General features: G+C 49.4%; 1 protein-coding gene across 6 annotated transcripts in view; it reads right to left on the bottom strand.

Annotated features, from left to right (window-relative positions):
• Positions 1-21315, bottom strand: part of FARS2 (phenylalanyl-tRNA synthetase 2, mitochondrial) — a 288633-nt gene that overhangs the window by 251361 nt on the left and 15957 nt on the right. The window contains exon 1 of one of the 6 annotated variants that reach the window (XM_043908615.1): positions 20252-20365. The exons of 4 other annotated variants lie outside the window; for them this stretch is intronic. In XM_043908615.1, the coding sequence (XP_043764550.1) occupies positions 20252-20348 (97 nt within the window). In that variant the 5' untranslated portion in view covers positions 20349-20365. Of the gene's footprint in view, positions 1-20251; positions 20366-21315 lie in introns of those variants that run through there. One more of the 6 variants, XM_043908614.1, reaches the window with a different exon arrangement.

The following is a 21315-nucleotide window of genomic DNA, read 5'->3' on the forward strand; positions in this document are numbered from 1 at the left end:
ACTTCCTGATCCAGGAATCGAACCCGAGTGTCCTGTGTCTCCTGCATTGTAGGTGGATTCTTGACCCACTGAGCCATCTTTGGATGTTTACAAATATCAAAAAATTTGAAAGGTTAAAAAACAGTTGGGAAACATTTCTGCATGGAGTGACAGAGTCAGCCACTGTTTACTTGAGCTCTTTGAAATGCTGACGGTCTTTTCGAGTCTGACACCACATAAATAGCTCTGCGCATCATTTTAAATACAGATCTGGGAAACACGAGCATATATTTTATTTCAAAAACAAATCTGGGCTTTTGAAACAGTTTACTTGCCCACAGATTTATGAGATGCCATACATGTGAAGAAATATCTTTGGTTTTAGAAACACTTTGAAGGCTCCCAGCTTCCAGTTACACAGGAATGAAATAAAGTCTCTCTGACTTTTAAAAACCATCAAATGCCAGATCTTTGTTCTTTCAGAGAAAAAGCCCGTCTTATTTTATAACTCTAGAATGATATATAATATTTAGAACTAAGATATTTTTTCCTCCACTATGAGCCTTCTTACTAAGAACTACCTTATCTTTTGGGTTGTTTTAATCTCAAAGGAAATAGTATCTGATAAATAATGTCAATTGAAAAAATGCACCTGAGAGTCATGCGTTTTTATTTGGGGCAAAATGAGCCCAGGAGACAGCCTCTCACGACAGATCTGAGAAGCTGCTCCAAAGAGATGGGGGAGGGCAGTCAGTATGTACGTAATTCTGGTAAAGGGGGGTACATGCAATGAAGCATATTTTTGCAGAACATTACTGCTAGTCACGGGGCTTCCCAGGTGGCGCTAGTGGTAAAGAACCTGCCTGCCAAAGCAGGAGATGTAAGAAATGAAGGTTCAATCCCTGGGTTGGAAGATCCCCTGAAGGGAAGGGGCAGAGCAATCCACTCCAGTATTCTTGCCTGGGAAATTCTATGGACAAAGGAGTCTGGTGGGCTACAGCCCACTGGGTCACAAAGAGTGGGACACGACTGATGTGACTTAGCATGCACGCACACTCTGCTAGTCATGAGGGACAGGTGTCTGCAGTCGGGATTTTAGTGCTTTTCTAGATATAGAGTTGCAAGAACTGGGCTCATACAATCTTCTCCTGAAAATATCTAACTATCTGAAGGCCTGTTCTTCCAGTTTTTCCCGGAGCACAGAATGCCTCATTCCTGATCGTCACCCTGCACTTCTTTCAGGGGCTGTTGAAGGTTAGCGGCTACCGAGGCCAGTGACTGCATTCCTACAGAACTGGATGGTAAGTGCCAATTTTTACTCGGCAATAAAAATAAAATGATACAGGGGAAAAGGGTGAAAGTGAATGGTTCGATTACATCTATGCCTCTGTAATTTTTCCTGTTAAGTCGAGTCAGACTCTTTTGGACTGCAGACTGTCAGACTCCTCTGTCCATGAGATTCTCCAGGCAAGAATATTGGAGTGGGTTGTCATTTCCTCCTCCAGGGGATCTTCCCCACCCAGGGATCGATCCCACATCACTTACATCTCCTGCACTGGCAGGCTAGTTCTTTACCACTGAGCTATTTGGAAAGCCCCTGTGTTTATACACCAAATGTTAAGTTTTTTTAACTTTCTATTTTGTTATATATATTTTCTTTGATGAATGACCACACAATTTCTCCATAAACTTAAATCTCTGATGGCAAGAGTGAAAAACTAATTCATGATGCCTCTACACACCGAATCACCTAATGCAACTGTATGTCGCCTAACAGCACTGCTGAAATATTATAGAAAAATGATTTATTTGCAATTTCTAATTGGTCAAAAACACGTTAATTTTCAGCTAAGAATATCTGTTCAAAAGAAGCAACATTTGAAATCGTTTCTATCTGAATGACATCTGTGCATTTAATTAAATCATTTATGGATTTTTTTTAATATTGGTAAAAAAAAAACTAACATCATTACCTAACTGCAAGACACAAAGATTAAAAACACATCTCTTAATGGTCTTATGAGCACAGCCCACCAAACCACAAAGCCACAAAACTCAGAAGAAGAAACGTGGACCAACATGCACCATGCTCTGTCCATGGACCATGGACAAAGCACCACCATAGTCGCCCACGGGTCACCGGGGATCTCTTCTCCGTGTCGTCCCCACCTCCCCTCAGCAGGGTTTCCCAGAGAAAACCTGTCCCTCTCTTAGGCCTTGGTTGTCACAGAGGGTAGGGTGGAGCAGAACTGAAGTGGACAAGGAAGCCGCAAGCGTGCGAGTCACTGACAGTCACCCGAGGTGAGGACGCAGAACTGCAAGCAGGAATTCCTGACAAGCACATGTGACAGTCACTCACGCTGGGGACCAGGGCTCTCACAGGTCAGAGGCCCCAGCAGACGGTCACGTGCCTGAGAAGCCGGGTCCCATCCCAGCAGCTTCACGGAAAGCACGAACCTGTGATGGACATCCTCAGATGGAAGCATCAGACCCTAACCTTAGAGTCAGAAAGCCTGCGCCTCGAAACCAGGCTTGGACACCCCGGGAGCTCGATGGTGGTGGGCGAGGATCCACACCACAAGGGAGCACGGCTCATCTGTCAAGGCTACGAAGTTTGACTCAGTAATTGCTTTTTCCCTGGGGAGACACATACAGCTTTTAATTGTTTTCCCTGCTATTAAGTGATTCACGATTACTTTATGTTAAAAAAAATAAACATGAAAATGCAGACAAGAACAAGGGAAAATATTACTTCTTAACTTTATCTTTTAAACCAAAGCACCAGAACTATGAACTATTTCATACTTCCGACCATCTCTTTGTGAGGACCCAGATCCCCAGGTGAGGCTGAGCAGGGGGATGGGACATCCACTGTTCTTCACCACCAGGACTTCCTAGTGTAAAGTTCTGGCGTCCTCACCCAATTCCACCGTCTCCACCACGGCCCCCACTCAGCTTCATTTACTGAAGACACGCTGTTAGATCCGGAACTATGCTAAGCTCTTTACACACATTATCTCACCTACTGTTCTTAAGTCAATAGACTTGGGAATAAGTCTGTACTATCAGACTTTTAAAAAATTAATCTAATATTTTTCATGGAAAAATTATAATAATAATATTGAAATGTTATGAAAGGGTAAGCAGTGAAGAGTAAATTCCACTGCCTCCCCGACCTCCCTATAAGCAAGTTTCCACACTGTAGAGCTGTATGCACCCACACTCACACACATGCCCCCCTGCAGACTTAACTTTACACAAATGTTAGCATCTGTTCTGCACCTTATTCTTGTCAGTGAAGATTCCCAGGGAAGGTGATTGTGGATCTATTTCACTCTTTTACCCGGTGTAGTCTTTCATCATACGAGTGTCTCACAGTATAATTAGCCATTTCCCTATTGAACATTTAACTTTTTCCAATATTTTGCTAAAATAAGTAAATCTATAAAGAATGCCCTTGTACACATGTGGTTGCATATACATAACAGCATTTTTAGGACAAACTCCTAAAAGCTTGACTGCAAGGTCAAACGGTTTACACGTCTTGAACAGAGAGGGCCGATCGGGTCTCCCAGCGGGAGCGCCCTGGCTGGCAGCCCCACAAGTGATGTGCAAGTGCCAGACCCCTGTGCCCCTCGTGACACGGTCCCTGACCAATCCCTATGCTGCCAGCGAGTTTACTGAAGTGAGGTCACACTGAATCATTTGTAAAGGGGTTTCTTTTTAACTCCCACTTTGTGTAAAATACTGTTGTTCAAATCATCATCCCCGACATCAAAGACCTTAAAATATATGAAGCTGGAGCACCTCGGTATTGAGTTACACAGAGAAACATGCTGACAAGGGAGTGCATCGTTGACGAGAGGACGGCCAGAGTCCCGCAGAGGTGCAGGAGGAGGGGCCAACCCAGAGAATGAGGGGCGTGCGTCCACGGAAGAGGCGAGGCCCCGAGGGCACGGTCAGTGATGGACACCTTAAGTCTGAAGAGCCTCAAAGGACCAGGGAAGGCACCGCAGAGGGTGCAGACCGGATGAGCACAGGCCGAGCTCAAAGTCACACCAGACGCGTAGGTGCTATGCTGCTGGTCTGACGGCTCGCGAGGCACAGCTCAAGATACTAAGTGGCCAAGTCAGCAAGTGACCCCACGGACTGCAGCCCACCAGGCTCCTCTGTCCGTGGGATTCTCCAGGCAAGGACACTGGAGTGGGTTGCCATTCCCTTCTCCAGGGCATCTTCCCCACCCAGGGATCAAACCCCGGTCTCCCAGGTTGCAGGAGTATTTTTTCTACCATCTGAACCACCAGGAAAGCCCCCACGTGAAGAAAAACAGTAGCCAAACAGCACAGCTTCACAAGTGACAGCTGCGAATAAGAATTTCTAAAAATCAATTATAAGCAGAGACCAGCAATGCAGTCTTCTCTAGACGATGAGATCCTTGGAAAAAGGCTCAACGCCTAGGGAGGCCCGACTCCCCTCACACATCCTGTAGACTCACCCTCGGATCCTCGTGAAACACCTACTTAACAAGATCGTGCTGCTCAAGGTAACTAGATCGAGAGCAACGCTACAGCTTCCCCACGTCGTGTTCTGTAACCTTCTGATAACTGCAGCTTAGTCTTTGCAAGACAGACACCAACAGAAACAAGAGCTTTGAAAGAAAAAGTCCTGGGTTCATATTCTAAACCCATCTTAACTAGCAAGTCATTTGATCTTTTTCTTTTTTGCATTTGATCTCTTTAAACCACAGCTTTGTCATCTGCAAAACGGTTATAAATACTATGCAGACAAAGTGAGATAACAGTATATAGACATACAAACATATATATATATATGTAAACACATGGAATCTAGGAGGGTGCCTGGCAGACAGCGCGTGAGTTCTACACACCAATTGCTTTCTTCTCCTTTCCCGCCTATTTAAGTAAAATCAAAGTATCTAGCCTTGGGACTGCCTGGTGGTTCCAGCGGTTCAGATTCTGAGTTTCCATTACAGAGGTTGTGGGTTTGATCCCTGGTCGGGGAGCTAAGATCCCGCGTGCAGTGTGGTGTAACCTAAAATAAAAAAATATATAGCATCACTTAAATCTTGCTTCTTCACAGGCACATGGTTTAGTTTCCTTTCATTTCACTGACAGAATTCCATCAAAACAGCATAAAAAAGTATTTGGTGAAAGAAAATGCCTAGACAATTAAAAAAGTAAAACGGTACATTTTTAGAAGTTATTGATACCAAAAAAAAAAAGGTGTTTTGAATTAAATTTTAAAAATCATATCAGAAACTCAATGTTAGTACAGAATTCTTCATTTGGCCTATAATCGTGAGAGCCGAGTCAACTCAGAACTAGTCACTTTGCTGAATGAAAGCAAGAGTCTAGATCTGCTGTCAGCGCTGAACCACTGTGGTCTTTCTCCCTTGTAACAACGGGGATCCCCTTTCCCCGGGGGCATTGACGCCCCTGCCAGTCACGCTAGGGGCTCAGGCACCATCTCGGGGCAGGACGCGGATAAACCGTGTTGAAATCACGTGACAGCGCCCTTGTTGTCTTCACTTCCTCTCCGACCCTAAAGCATCTTACACCCAGTGGAACACAGGTGCGTGCCCGTCAGCTGCAAGGAGAGGAGGGCGCTCTGGGAGAGCATGTGTTTAAACGAAGCCCTGCTGGGCTCATCTGAGGAGCCCAGCTACTTTCGGTCCATCAGTTATGAAAACCCGCCAGAAACTGCTAGGGGAGCGTCTTCCAAACTCACAAACATAAATCTGCACGCTTCCTAACATTCCACACGTCCCAATTAGCCTTTCATGCTCCGCTCGTTTCTACTTTGTAACTGTAAACTTCTTCCTATTGATTCTCAGCACTTCATGTATTGGCAGGAAACCTCTACCAACCTAATATAAAGTCATGCATTTATGCAGAGCTTTTAATTAAGTCCTTCTGGAACCCCCTCGGCATCCTGATGAGGAACAGGCAGCACCCTCCTCGGGGGTTGGGGGGGTGGTGGTGCAGAGTTTTCTGTGCCTTCCCAGACCCCGCCCAGGGCTCACGGCACCCTGAGTGCCCAGGGTCCCTCGGTCACCGGAGCAAAGCAGCCCTGGGCTTGATTTCCGGCTCCTGAACTTCCCAAACCTAACCTGGAAGTCATGCTACCTCTCAGGACTTTAATTTCTTCTCTGAAAAATGGGGGTGAGGAATACCCATTTCACAGTTTCTGTGAAAACTAGAAATAACGTAAGATCACTGCGGAAGAGCTGGCACATAAGTGCTGATGAACGTGATTTTCACTGACCCACCCAGACATCCTGACACTAGTTACAGAGGAAGAGCGGACAACGGGTTCAGAGCAACGTCCCCTTTAAGACCAGGAACTACTGGCTGGCCCAAAAATTCATCCTGGTTTTTCCGTAAGATGTGAAACCCGCAACATCTTACAGAAAAACTTGAACAAACTTTTTGGCCAACACAATATATAGTGGGGTAGTACCAGGCCCTGAGAAGCAGCCAGTCTTCTCTGAAATTGGCCTGGAACCCTATGGTACATGGACTTTCCAGGTGGTGTTAGTGGTAAAGAATTCGCCTGCCAACGCGGGGAGATGCAAGAGCCGCGGGTTTGATCCCTGGGCCGGGAAGATTCCCTGAAGGAGGAAATGGCAACCCACTCCAGTATTCTTGACTGGGCAATCCCATGGACAGAGGAGCCTGGTGGGCTACAGTCCATGGGGTCGCAGAGAGTCAGGCATGACAGCGACTAAACCACGAACCACCTGTTACGGGCCAATCCTAAGGGGTAGAGCAGGTAAAGCATGGTGGGCTGGACATGGGGAAAGCAGAGACGTTTAAATGCTCCCAGAAGATGGGAAACATGGCTCCGGTTAACCTCTCATTCTGAGTATCTACGTACAAAGCACCTGAAAAGCACTTCAGCAGTCTAATAAACACACTTTGAAAAAGGAGACATTAAAATGCAGACCGCCATGATTAATTCAACCAAACAATACAAGAGAAAAAACTAAATCTTTCATCCAAAGGCTACCTGAAAACTTCAGAGTTCCTAATAAATGATGGAACCCAAAATATTTGGCAATCTTTAATAAGATGATCAATCAACAGTACTGACCTAGTAATACATTTGTACAGTCTTTTAGAAGTTACAAAGTACATATGTTCACATGCTCACATGTTCTAACTTCTCAAATCTAACGATCCCGTCGGAGTTAATGAATGAAGATATCTCTGGGGGAGCCTGGAGGCATAGTCCAAAGAGGTCTGTTAATGAACATAAAATTTCTTTGATGCCACATGTTTCTGATTTTCTTCTAATCCACAATATCCTTGTACTTGTTGTAATCAGGCCGACATATGATAAAACCTCCATAGAAATCCCTAAGCAATGGGGTTCAGAGAGTGTTCAGGTGGTGAGCACACCGCCGTGCTGGGAGGGTGGAGGGGCCCCGCGCCCCCACGTGGCCCCCGACCCACACATCCTCCCACGTAGCTCTTCCACTTGGCTCTTCCTGAATTACGTCTTTCATCATAAACCCGTAAACCCCTAAGTAAAGCACTTTCTGTGTTCTGTGAGCCAATCTAGCAAATTGTTGAACCTGAGGAGGGCACTGTGGAAACCAAAGATTTCCACCTGGGTGGTGAAAGGTGTAGATGGAGACCCAGATGGTAAGTAGCGTATAAAGGAGGGGAGAGTCCGGCGGGACTGAGCCCTTTACCCACAGGGTTTGAGCTAACGTTGGGTAGTCAGGACAGAATTTAATTGTAGGACACCCAGCTGGTATCTGGAAAATTAGAAAGGAAAAAAAAAAATGCATTTGGTATCAAAAATGTTATGACCGAAAGAAGCTCACAGGCACATCGACCATGGCAGGACAGCAATTACAGCCAATTAAGAGACACGGGCGAGTTCTTCCAGGTGGTCACAATTTTGAAACATCACTGCTGGGAAAAACTGAGTAAGGTGGGGTACGTGACTGATTTCAGAAATCAGTATCCTACAGAAACTTAAACACAACTGCACTAGCTGGTCGACCTCAGATTATGAAAGTTAACTTCTACCAGCTTGTGTGTGAGTTGGCTGGCCAGGATGGCCCCATGCAGATGTTCATGACTCATGGAAGGAAATGAAAAAGTGTTCCTTTGGACAACACGTCGAGACCCCTGCTCGCGAGTCTGTGTTCGTTCTGTCCAGGATAAACATTTTTCCAGTCACCAGCGCAGCAACTCAGGCTTTCCCTGGGACTAAGTGCAAGCCCTCCGTGCAGTGAGTCACATCTCAGGGGCACCGAGCCCGCGAAGCGCCCCATTGACAGTCACACGAAATAAATGGAGCCGCACTGAGCAATCACGGATGAAGGTAACTGTCACGTCAAAAAAGCACACGCATCTTCTGAGTCGTCCTAATATACTGGTAAGCAGCCAATACTCAGCAAGTGTACCTGAGAAGTCACATTTCCAGTCCCTCCCTGACACGGAGTGTTGTTTTCTCATCTCTGCCAATCTGAGGCTTAGAAATGCATGCTTTTATCTTCATTTCACTGATTACTAGTGATGTTTATAACGTCTTCACATTTTTTTTATTAAACTTCAGACTTCTTCCCTTGAATTGGCAATTCTTGACATTTTACCACAACAGTGATGACTGTTACAGTGAATTCATCCAACATATATACTGCATATATTAGAAACACCTGGTCACCTGCCTTTCATCTTTCTCATAGTGTTTAATAAGAAAAATATTGTGGATTATTTGGAATATTTTATCAAAGAGCATAAACCGTGATAGGCACCTTCGTAAATAACTGGACTTTTTTTTTTTTTTTAACTTCTAACCTGAAAATGTGTGCAAATAGTTCTGCCTGACACGGCCTCTTTTAGAATCTGTTGCCTGAGCTGTAGGACAGTAGTGTGTCCCACGATAAACGCCAGAAACGCCTGTGGCCCCCGATCTTCAGCAACAAAGTGATCCTCGTGTTTGCTGGGTAGACACTGCTCATCTTGGCCCCTGCCCAGGGGGAAGGAAGAGCAGCTGGGCTCACACCAGTCCCTGCGAGCCCCCGCCTGCTGCTGGATGGCAGACCCATCAGGTACACTCAGCATCAGGAAGCAAAATTAACAACGCATCACTCCGGCAACTCCCCTAGCTTTGCTATAAAAGGTGGAAATAGATTTGTTTTAGGGGCTCTGGCCCGCCGTATGTCATCAGTTCCTCTCCCCTGTGACAGAGGGGAAAATTTAAAACACCCCCAGAGCTGCCAGCTTTCGGGGGGATGAGGTGTCCCAAAGGACTTGATATGTTACAAATCTATGGAGCAGCCAAGCCACATAGAAACATTCTTTGTTAACAAAACTAACAGTGGATATCATGAGAGGTGGAAGCCGTTTTGATAAATGCTCCAGTTCCCGAGCTCTGCGCCTGACCGAGGTGTTTGCAGCGATGCTGACACGCCTTCCTGCGGCAGGACGGCTTGTCTCTCAACAGGGCGGCCCAAGGAGGCAGGGAGGGAACACGGGAACGCCCGATGGGTTCCAGGTGGAGAGCCCATCGACGCTCCTTCCACTGAGCCTGAAGCCTCAGCACACATCTTCCAGCAGTCCGGGGCCGCCAGCCAAGCCCAGAAAGGCAGGGGGAAGGCTGGATTCCAGCCTTCACTTCATCCGAGTGTCAGAGCCAACAGCCACGCTTTCTCCAACATTCTCTGTACACAGTCAGCCAGGCTCCCAGAACGTGTGCTCTTCATACACTGGCAAATGGAAATTCATTCCACCACAATTATACAAATGTCCTTTCACTAACATGTTCAAAAAACAAGAAACAGAACAAGAACTGAGAGAGGGAAGAAAAGGTGGTTGAGAGGCGGGTGGGCCCACCTTTTCGTGTAACAGCAGAGTAGAACTGTGACAAACACACTGATGGAAAACCATAGTCTCTTCCTCCTCGCAATTATCCCTGAAAAGAGTGGTGACTGACGGGTAAGGGAAGAGAAGGGCGGAACAGACTATAAATTAATTGGTAGAGAGACTAAATCCCAGAGGTAAATTGCCAATCAGTTTCAAGCAGGTAAAGTGTGTATGTGTTACCCTCCCTCTTTTCTGAATAAATTCACAGCCCTGACGAGCAGGAGCTGCTGTCGCTGCAGGACTGGGGGCAGGTGGGGAAAGTCCTCAGTGAGGTCAGCTTCCCGCCAGCTCCTCCCTAAGGCTCAGCAGTAATGAGCCCATCACCAAACTGGTCATGCTGCGCTATCCTCCCAGAGAGCCGCAGAAGGGTTCCGGATGAGAGCAGCTTTCCACCTAAATATTCATAGCAGAAGCTCATAGTAAAAAGTATATGACTTGTAAGTGTAACCTGCTACCTGTATAATCTGGAGCATAAGGGAAGCAGGAGGAAGTCTCCTGAGCATCTCTGAAATCAAAATGGAAAAGCAGCTCCATCTTTGTAAGGCTAAACCTTGGTATCTCTCCTGGGCAGAGCAGGGCAATTCCAAGATGGTATGAAAGATAGGCTGAGGGCAACACCGTCCTGTCCACCAGAACTATATCAGCTTCAACGACCCAGTGGGGCTTTAAAATAATAGAAGTTAAAAGGGAAAACACACACGCACACACACACACAAAACTTTCTTCAGAGGGATAATATTACAGATTGGAGGAAAAGTTCCAGAATTTTCACATCTTATGATGTGAATTTCCTCTACTCTTCTAGATTCTTCTGGCTGGTCTAAGATTTAAACTGACATGAAACAGATTAATAAGGAAAAAAAAAAAAGAATCAAAAGTTTGACACCATGGGACATGCGAGAGACCCAGGAAAACTGAGCAACTGAACAAAATGGCTAAAGCCCTCCCTTGAAGTGCCACTTTGAGCTAAAGACAAAGGATGTCAGGGACAGTGGTTCAGGATGTCAAAGGGGAGAACAGCAGTGGACATGGAGCTAGAAAAGCAAGCGTTTGGTGAATCGGCATGTGCTGGGACAGGCAGAGACCAAGGGACAGAGTGGACTCTAATCTCAGGCATTTTCTGCACCAGCTGGACCCTGGGACCTATCTACCAACACCCAAGCGCCTTGAGTCCTACAGAACACCTGGACAGCACGGAGTTCGTGCATCTGGAACCTTCCCCGCTCGAGTCTACCTTCTGGGCGGCCCAGGAAGGCAGGCGGGATGAGCCATCTGCCTCCGCTGCCCTAGAGCTTCCCCCGGCCACTCTGCTTTTCCAGTGGACACGGGGCAGGTTCCACCATGCTCAGGGATCTGAGCTCTCTGCTCCGTCAGGACAGGGTGCTGAGGGTCTCTGCCCCTGCTTCCCTCCCTTCCCCTCTACCCACTGGCCCACTCAACCCTCACCCTTCTCCGCCCTCCAACCTCCCCGCTCCCCAGGCTGAGTTCAGGGCCCAGCATCTACACCTGTCTGCACCACACACCGATTAACAGTAAAGAGACGCTTCTTTATGACTTGCTGGGTTCTGGGCACATAGTAAATACGTGTGAATGACTCTCCAGCCACTTACTGCCCCTGGAGGACAAGGGGGATACTCTATTCACGTCTCCAGCTCTTGCACCATTCAAGCACACGGTAGCTGCCCCATAAATACGGTTGTTTAACAAATACTTATTTCCGTATTTCCATACCCAGATCCTAACATTCCATCAGGAGTCAAAACATTAACGCCTTGGATAAATGAACTTGCACGTGAATAGAGGACTGGCCCGGGGAGGGCCTGGTCCAGTTTAAGGTGGGTTTGCGGCAAGACAGCAGGTGGTCAGCCCGAAGGCCTCGCTCCCCGTCTGCTCTCCAGCTTGTGAGGAGGGCAGAGGGGCCACCGCCCTCCTGTTGGGCCTGGATCAGGCTCCCCCTGAAGCTGGGGCTCTGGCCCTTGTGGGCTCAGGCCTGAGGGCACAGCGCCTCGGGCTGAACGGGGCTCCGTCCAGGCTCAGCGATTCCAGCACTCTGGACAGCTCCGTTTCCCTCCAGGTGTCGGGGGTAGAGTCTGGGATCAGGACCCTGTCCCGCGTGTGCAGAGAAGGACTCGGGGGCCTGCAGACAAGCCGACTCACAAGGAGCTCTGAAGAGTGCTGCCCACCATGGCTGGCGGTCTCACCTCTCCCACGACTGGACTGTCGAGAGACACGGGGTCACCAACCAGAGGCCACAACCTGAGCCTGGGAGGCTGCAGAGCCCGAGGTTTAGGGCACAAGCTCATGGGCCAGGGAAGGAAGCAGCTGTGGGTGGGAGGGCTGAGGGCGGGGGCTTCACATGGGCGACGCAGCCCTCCAGCTGGGCTGTCCTGCGGCCCAGGAGCCCAGGTGGTCATCACTTGGTCAGGCTCAGGCCATCAGTGAGTCCGGGACTGCGCCCACGTGCAGCCCATGCAGAGCACTGACTCAGTCTGCCGGTCCTTGTGGTTGAGGAGGGGGGTGCCTCCATGTAAGGTTCCAGTCCCTCCTCGGGGTCCCTCATGACTTCCTCTAACATGCCTCTCACCCAGGTTCAGGGTCAGGACGTGATCAGGCAGGTTTCCACTCTCTATGAACACAAAGGAAAAAAAGTCGGACATTCCGCTCAGTATCTGCTCATGCAGCCCTTTGAATCTCAGTCCTCTGACCAACGAGCTGTGGCCTTGGGCAAATAACGTAACCTCTGTGAGTGTGTAAACAAGGGGAATTGCTAAGATCCTTTCCCATAACGTAAGTCTTGGGTCTCTGATCCTATTGGGAATAGTCATTGTCATCGGCAATTAGAAATACTGTAAAATTAACAGAGCATCAAGAGGAGAAGTGACAACGTGGTTTTGTCTGTTACGGAACAGAACACACCCAGAAGGAAGGAGAGAGGGAGGTGCTCGGCCCGCTGACGAGGGTGGACACGCTGCTGAGGCCACCGTCAGCGTCCTAGCTGCTCAGCCGTCTAAAAGCAGGAGGCCGGGCTTCAGGCCCCGAGGACGCCGCCCCCTGGTGGCCGCACACCAGGCCTGCCCAGCGGACACCACCTGGCGGGATCTGCCCAGGCCACCTCCTCCTCCAGCGGCCATGGTCCAGCAGGGAGGCGAGCATCGCCCCATGACCAGAGGGAGTGTCTCCCGGGTGCCAGTCACGTCAAACAGCTTCAGGATCCTGGGGTGATTCAAGGCCTCAGGCCCTGGAGGCTGGAGAAGCTCTGTGGACTCTTCATTTACAAGTAAAAGAATGAAGAAAAAAGGAAAAAAATTTAAATAAGAAAAAGAAAAAAAATAGTAGAGGAGGAGAAAAATCAAAGGTGCTGACTGTCAGAGTGTTGAGCTTGCTTTCTTACTGTGAGGACAGGACTGTGGCCACCCAAGCTCTTCACGTGTCGCCCCGTCAATCTTTGTGGTCTGTTACCGTGTTGTTCTGGTGGTTTTACAGTCTTGTTTACAATGTTCAAACCTTCAAGAATCTATGCATGTTTCCAGTCTGTTGTTTACGACCTGTTATCTGGACGTACTATTTACTTACAGGAAAACCACTCTCAGCACAGACCCGGCTTCAGAGAAGCAGCTGATCCATTGAGGCCCTCGCCCTCGACGAGCCTGGGAGCAGCACGTCTGACCTCCGACATCTCTCTGGCTGCTTCCCTTACAGGGATCTTTTCTCTACAGATAACGTCTAAAAGCAGGTGTCAGCCAACAAAGACATGGCTCCGTCAGTCAGTTAGGGCGGCCAGTGAAGCTTCCTGTAAGGATGCCTCACTGGACAACAGACTGGGCCTCAGCAGCACACTCTGCCTTCTGTCCCACGCGACCCACTGCTGACGCCACACGAGGCGGCAGGAGGAAAGCGACCTCCTTTACGTGAAGCAGGCTCCTGTCTGGCAGTTTATCGTGGTCACTCGCCTCTGAACGTATATATACAACCAGCCCATCACAACAGGGCCGGGGATTCTGCTGCCCCCTGTTCCCCAATTCTTTAAAAACCAGCCTCCTCCTCAGAAATCAAGCAAACAAATTCATTTCAAAATAACAACTCCATTTCAAAATCCCTACTATTGTATTAACGTCAACATATCTTGATGCTTTGGGAAGTATGCTGTCTTGCTGGTTCTGTCACTCTCCCTTTGAGAGGTGGGGGAGAGGTATCACTTCACTGCAGATTCTTCACGTGCAGGTCTTAGTATTTTTCAGATGTGGCTTCTCTGTTCCCTTTCCTCACTCTAGTGGACTTCCCTCTATGACTTTGGCTTCAAAATTCATTCGTTTACCTAGGTAAATCTATAGTGAATTTCATTACAGATAATTTATGACTTTAGAACCGTATTTATGGCCCCAGACCAAGATGTCACACACAGGGTTAGACCACCAAGCAGCTCTGCAGACTCTGCGTGCAAGGAAAGACATGGGACAGCTTTACACAAAAGTCACAGCAAAGGGCAAAGGTCAGGTGGCACCTCAGTAAAGGTGACAGTATCAGACGTTCTGCGGCAGTGAAGGGTCTTAATCCTTAATAACGTTGGCCCGAGATCCTTAAAACAGTATTAGCTGTTTCAAGCTAATTAATTTAATATTTAAGCTATTAAATAATAGCCAGGTGGGCTGTTCCTTATCCCAAAAGATTATTCTTGAAATCCAAGCCATGTGAACCAGCTTTAACCACTTTACTGGTTAAAGTCCTTCAGTTCAGTTCAGTTGCTCAGTCGTGTCTGACTCTTCGAGAGCCCATGGACCACAGCACGCCAGGCCTCCCTGTCCATCACCAACTCCCGAAGTCCACGCAAACCCATGTCCATTGAGTTGGTGATGCCATCCAACCATCTCATCCTCTGTCAGCCCCTTCTCCTCCCACCCTCAATCTTTCTCAGCATCAGGGTCTTTCCAAATGAGTCAGCTCTTTGCATCAGGTGGCCAAAGCATTGAAGCTTCAGCTTCAGCATCAGTCCTTCCAATGAACACCCAGGAGTGATCTCCTTTAGGATGGACTGGTTGGATCTCCTTGCAGTCCAAGGGACTCTCAAGAGTCTTCTCCAACACCACAGTTCAAAAGCATCAATTCTTCGGTGCTCAGCTTTCTTTATAGTCCAACTCTCACATCCATACATGACCACTGGAAAAACCACAGTCTTGACGAGACGGACTTTCATTGGCGAAGTAATGTCTCTGCTTTTTAATATGCTGTCTAGGTTGTCCTTCAGTGGCTCCTTAATACCAAACACATTCTGTGGATAAAACCCATATGCCACGTAAGGCTTGGAGAGCCCAAATTTTGCTGCACATTGAGACCTGAGAAGCTTGACAACTCCCAATGCCCCAGCATACCCCACACCCAAAGAGTCACAAGCCTGAGGGTGACAGTCAGTCGGCAGGCACCACCACCTCCCAACACACACTCACGCACACCCTCACACTCCCCACCCTCCCAACACACACTCACGCACACCCTCACACTCCCCACCCTCCCAACACACACTCACACATACCCTCACACGCCCGACCCCAACCCCAGAAGCCTCAGATCGGGGTTAGAGGCCATGCTTCAAGCTCTCTGGCAACGTGCATCTCCCCCGTTACACCACAGGAGGCCCGGTGCTGGGTTTGCTCTTGAGCCTCAGTTTCCCCACTGACCCCAAGGCCACGGGAGTAGGGCCAACAGGGACACCGATCTCACCGCCCAACACCGGCCTCCAGCACTCACAGCACTTGCAACACACTGGGCGCCCATTTCTTATTCACGTCCAGGCCTGCCATTGTTCAGTCGCTAAGTCACGTCTGACTCTTTGTGACCCCATGGGCTGCAGCATGCCATCTCCTTCCCTTCACTATCTCCCGGAGTTTGTTCAAACGCAAGCCCATTGCATGGGTGATGCCCTCCAACCACCTCCCCCTCCGTCGTCCCCTTCGGCTCCTGCCCTCAATCTTTCCCAGCATCAGGGTCTTTTCCAGTGAGTCTCTTCGCATCAGGTAGCCAAGGTATCGGAGCTTCAGCATCAGTCCTTCTGATGAACATACAGGTGATTTCCTTTAGGACTGACTGGTCTGATCTCCTTTCTGGAGTCCAGGCTGGACCCCTTTAAAAGTGATACATCAACAGCGGGCACCGTGCTCTTGAAAATCTTGAGCGCCGGCCCTTTAGGAAGTGACGGCCCAGAACAGGGGGCAAGAAGAGGGAGCCCCTCCCTTCTGAACCCATCCTGGGAACAACCCAACTCTTCAAAACCCTCCTCAGTGAGCACATCCCCAGCGGCTGCAGGCGTGGGCCCAGTCTTTCAGTTCTGATTTCCCTTGGTTCTCCCTGCTGGGTCACTCCAATGTTCTGCACCACTGCTGACGTCGTTTCTAAGCGGGCAACAGTGTCCTCAGACGTCAAACAGTTAAGTCCTCAGGTGATAAAGACATCTCCCGCCTGCTGCCTCCCAGGGCTGCTACGTGTGAGGGAGAATGGACAGAAAACTCACCTAAAACACACACACACACTCCACAAAGAAAAGCCACGAGACTTATTACAGATTAATAGTAAGCAAAGCCCAGAAGACAGGCTCTTGGCACTGTAATACTGTAACTTCTGGGCAAACGGATACTATGAGTGAGACTGCCCTGTTTTCATTCAAAAGGCACCTTTGGAAGGACTGCAGTGTCACTCATAACCTGAACTGCTTCCAGAAGATGGTCCCAAGTCGTCTGCTTGTTTCTAAATTACCTACAGGCTTTAGACTCTGTACACGTGTAAGTGTTCATTAGAAGTCAAAGAGCAAAAAAAAAAAGAAAGAAGTCAAAGAGCTTTACACACCTAAATTTGGTTTGTGGATGAATATGTATGTGTAATGCATAAAACCCAAAAACATTCACTAGAGCCAATGATGCAAGCAAAGTTATTTCTACTAACTTGCGCCCCCAAACAAATCCACAGTGGGTAAACTGCAGGAAGCCACATTGAAGAGGTCACATCAACCTGGACTGAAACTGCATCACGTTACGGGAGCACGTGGTCTGCGGAGGCCTCTGGTCTCCCATTCCTGCCAGCTGGACCCCACCACGAGCCCCGTGTACTCATCACCTACAGACTCTAGGTTCTTACTCACCCTCCGCGCCCAGCCTGAAAAAGAGGCTCATGGTCCTCTCCTCAGCTGACTAAGCCACCAAGGTCAAAAGTTGAGAAAGTCTCAATCTTAAAGAGTTTCCCAAATCTAAAGAGGACGGCATAGAAATAAGTGGATCTGAGTTTAACACAACAACCTACACATAAAGAAAACACTGTATAAATTATTTTTTCCCTTAGTAACATTTATCAGGGTTGCATACATGTGCACATGTTTTAATACACAGAAGTTAAAAGGGAAAGAAAGCGCTGTAGTCTCATATACAGAAAACCCTGCTGTGTTAAAGACAGTAACACTCGGGGGCAGCCAGCATTATTTCACTGTGGGAGAAGGACGAGCTTCTGGTCCCCATGATGACAGAACAAGCATACATTTCAATGTAGGCTGATCAGTGAAAGATTAAATTTTGGTAAAGGAAATTATACAGTAACAAGAAAAATCATATGCGATACAGAAAAGAAAAAGGTAAAACTTTCATAAACAGTCTGATAAGAACCACATAAAAATTACACAGCAGAAAGGAATGAAAGAAAACTTTTTAATATTATGAGCGGCTGGCATTCAGGTGGAAGGAACTTGATTAAGTTTTCTCTCCTTATTGTCTGCATTTTTGAGAAGAAGCTTCGAGCTCCTCTCACGGAAACAACTTTAACCGTGTTGAGAACAGAGTAAAAAGGTGCTGACCTCAGCACATCACAGCGAACGCCCCGGGCAGGCCGGTCACCCTGTCCTGACGGCTCTGGGCTGAGCACCCAGGTCAGCGGCTCCTGCACGGAAGGCAGGCCGCGCTGGTCTCCAGGGCTGTGGAGACAAACCCGCTGAGCGCGGGGCCACGGGGGGCCTGCCTGGAGGACCCGTGTCCCCCAGGAAGGAAGGGGTGCACACACGGAGCCAGCGCCGCCGAGCTGTCACACCCAGCGCCCCACAGTTACAGGAACTCGGGAAAAGCTCTCTTGAAACGTAAACACCCACCAATCCCAAACCCAAGTACCCAGGAGCGAGGACCGCTCCGAGCTGCCCAGGTGACCGAGCTGCGGGCCTGGGGCCCCGGCGGGGGGCCTAGCTCGAGTCCCGGGCGGACCCCGCGGGGCGGCTGCGGGAGCCCGCGGCTGACGCGCCCCTGCGTTGTGTCCTCGAGTCCCAGCTGACATCCACCTCGGGCGCTTCCTCTCCTGAGCCCCAGCATGCCAGTGACGGGGTGGGGGCTGGAGAGGGAGCGGGGCTTGGGGGAGGGAAGCGGAGCACCCCCCACGGGGCTTCTGCTCTTAGCCGCCGGGGTCGCTGCTCCCTGACGACCTTCAGTCTCTGCTCGGCGCATGTGGACCGTGATGAGACTTTCGCAAGGATCGCAGCTGTGGCAAATGCACACTCAAATCATGTACCGCAACTAACACGGATCAAACTCAGAGACAGCACGAAGTTCTAATTTGGTCCCGAACTGAGTTTTGATCCCGTGCTCTCTCTCGGCTCTCAGGACACATCTCTCGGCCTGTACCGCTCTGGAGCCCAGTCTGACTGCTGCATCAAGGTCACAAGCTTCACACACATATCTGCACAGCCAGAAGGGAGGGGAAATGTGGGTGTATACCGAAGAGCACCCCAAGCACACATCAGGTGAGGGCATGGTGGGGGTGGGGGTGGCAAAACAAGCACCGCAAGTTCCCCTGAGACCACACAGTGAAGGACGCTGCACAGGGAGCCGGGAGAGGCAGCTCTGAGCTCCCAGGTGCCGCCCACCCGGGATGCCCCGGGGGAGGACACGCGGCCTCACCGGCTCGGCTTCCCCACCCGTCTAACGGGGAGTTCCTGTCAGGCGCCTTGGAGGCGTACGTACACACGTCTACGGTCTTTTCCAGCATTACCTCTCCTAGATTTCTCAGCTCAGAATACATGTTCCTGTACCCCAGACAGCACGCGCTGCAGGTTCTGCACGTCGGACCCGTCACCTGCCTGCCGGGCTTCCGAACACCTCCCGGAACCACGAAGATGGAGCACTAATGTCCCTCACGCCTTCGTTCACTCAGTCACTCACCATTCAACCAGAAGGCACAAAACCACCACCTGCACACATGATACACAGCCCTTCAGGGAAGGGACAGAAAGACAACCGGCTTCAAAAGGTCCAGCCTCTAGCTAAAGGCACTAAATGCTTAGGATCCAATGGAAAATATAAAGAATTGAAGAAAATTACAATGACAAAGACCTAGAACAAACTGCTAATGAATCACAGTACCTTTCCCACAAAGCCTAGACAGAACTCCAAAATCCTCAATTCAGCCCTCCACTGAAGCATCCTTAAGAATGTTCAGCAGTGAAGTCCGCAGCCAGGCTAGCTTTCCTCCTGAGCACATGCTCGGGTTCTCCCAGGCCCTCCCCTCCTATTTCCTGAACCCCTCAAAATCCACCTTTACCTCCAAACCGTCAGACATTCCTGAAAAGCAGGGGGCTAATCAGAACCTCATCACAATGGCTAAATGTGCTTGCCAATTCACCTTTGCCAAGTTTTTAAAAATTTCAAATTCCAGGGAAATAGAAAATGTATATATAGTTGCTTAACTCCAAGTCTTGTGTGTGCACATATGCTAAGTTGCTTCTGGAGTGTCTGACTCTTTGCGACCCCGTGGACTGTAGCCCACCAGGCTCCTCTGTCCGAGGGATTCTCCAGGCAAGAATACTGGAGTGAGCTGCCGTGCCCTCCTCCAGGGGATCTTTCTGACCCAGGGATTGAACCCGAGTCTCCTGCAACTCCTGCATTGCAGGCAGATTCTTTGCCACTGAGCCACCTGGGAAGCCCCACTCCACGTCTACCACGCTCTGTATTAAACTGTGAACTACACGACTTAGGTGGGAATGGACACCGAGCATATTCCTACTAAGAACAATACATCATGGCACTGAGGCTTAAATCAGTGCACACACAAACCCAGAAGTTTTACACACACACACACAGCCCATGCACACACGCGCACCAATGTGCACACACATACACCCACACCCCTCCTCCCCTGCTGTGAGAGGCTGCCTCCTAATCCTGGCTGGCCATCTGGGAAACGAACGACGCTGTGATGGCACTGTGAGTTGGTTCCACTCCTCTGGAAAGCAATCTGGCAGAATGTTTCAGAAGCCATAAAACTGTTCCTATTCTCTGACCTAGTAATACCACTAGGGACTCTATCATAAGAAACTAATTGAAAATATGGAAATAGCTACAAGCACAAAGATGTACCTTGTGGTGTTATTAACAGCCACGAGAAGCTGGGAGCAAGGCACTTGTCAACAGCAGAGCCAAGACTCGGTGGTATGGAATCGCAACAGAATATCATGCAACCATCACAACGGTAATGACGAAGACTGCACAGCAGTAAGAAGAAAGGCAGATGTGAAGCAACAGGTACAACCATGTAAAAATCACTGGAGAAAAAACGATAATGTTAACAACCTATAATCACGGCTTTAGGACAGCAAAGCCGGGGTGGGGGGGCTCTCCTGTTCTATTCCTTGGCTTTCAGTGATCCATCTCTGATGCTTCCATTGTTCAAAGATAATCATTTTAAAAACGAACGCAGGCCTTGATCGCGACGACAAGGGGACAAGCCCAGGTCAGCAAGCCCGGCTGCCACCTTCCGCGGGGAAGGGGGTGGGGCGCTCGGTGTCCCGGGGGCAGAGCCCCCCACAGCCCTCACGCACCTGTCAGCGACGAGGAAAACACGAGCGGCGCCCATCTGCTAAGCCCAGTCAATCCCCTGATTACGAGCATCACGAGGCCAAGGACTCCCCAGGCAGCCACATGCGCTGCCAGCCTAGTTATCTGTTTACCAGATTTACAGGGGGTCCCCCGGGTTTTTCCATCATTTATTGAAAGGAAGTAAGCTCAGATTTTCACATCTGGAGCAAAGAGGAATGACTGCGCCCAGAAATGCATCATCATAAAAGTGGGAGGGGGAGGAGAAACCACCTGTCACCGCTGCTCAGGCAGAGAACGGGACACCGCGGGTGCGGCCACACGGGCGTCTGCGAAACCCACCAGAGCCTTCAGCTTAGGGGATGAAACTGCCCTCGGATGCAGAGTGACCCGGAGCTGACAGAGAAATCTGGGCCAGCACATCCCTGCCCTGCCTCTGCGTTCCCCAACTCAAGTTTCCGCAGAGGGAGCGAGACGAGCACCTCCAGCCACCAGCGCCCAGTCACGAGCAGAGAGACGGCTTCAGTGCGGACGTGAACACCACCTTCCAACACAGGAGAGAGGCCCGTGGGAGAGAGGGAGCCCTGCTAATAAGGGCACTGGAGGAA

The sequence above is a fragment of the Cervus elaphus genome, chromosome 7 (assembly GCF_910594005.1).
Source record: "Cervus elaphus chromosome 7, mCerEla1.1, whole genome shotgun sequence".
Taxonomy (NCBI): Eukaryota; Metazoa; Chordata; class Mammalia; order Artiodactyla; family Cervidae; genus Cervus; species Cervus elaphus.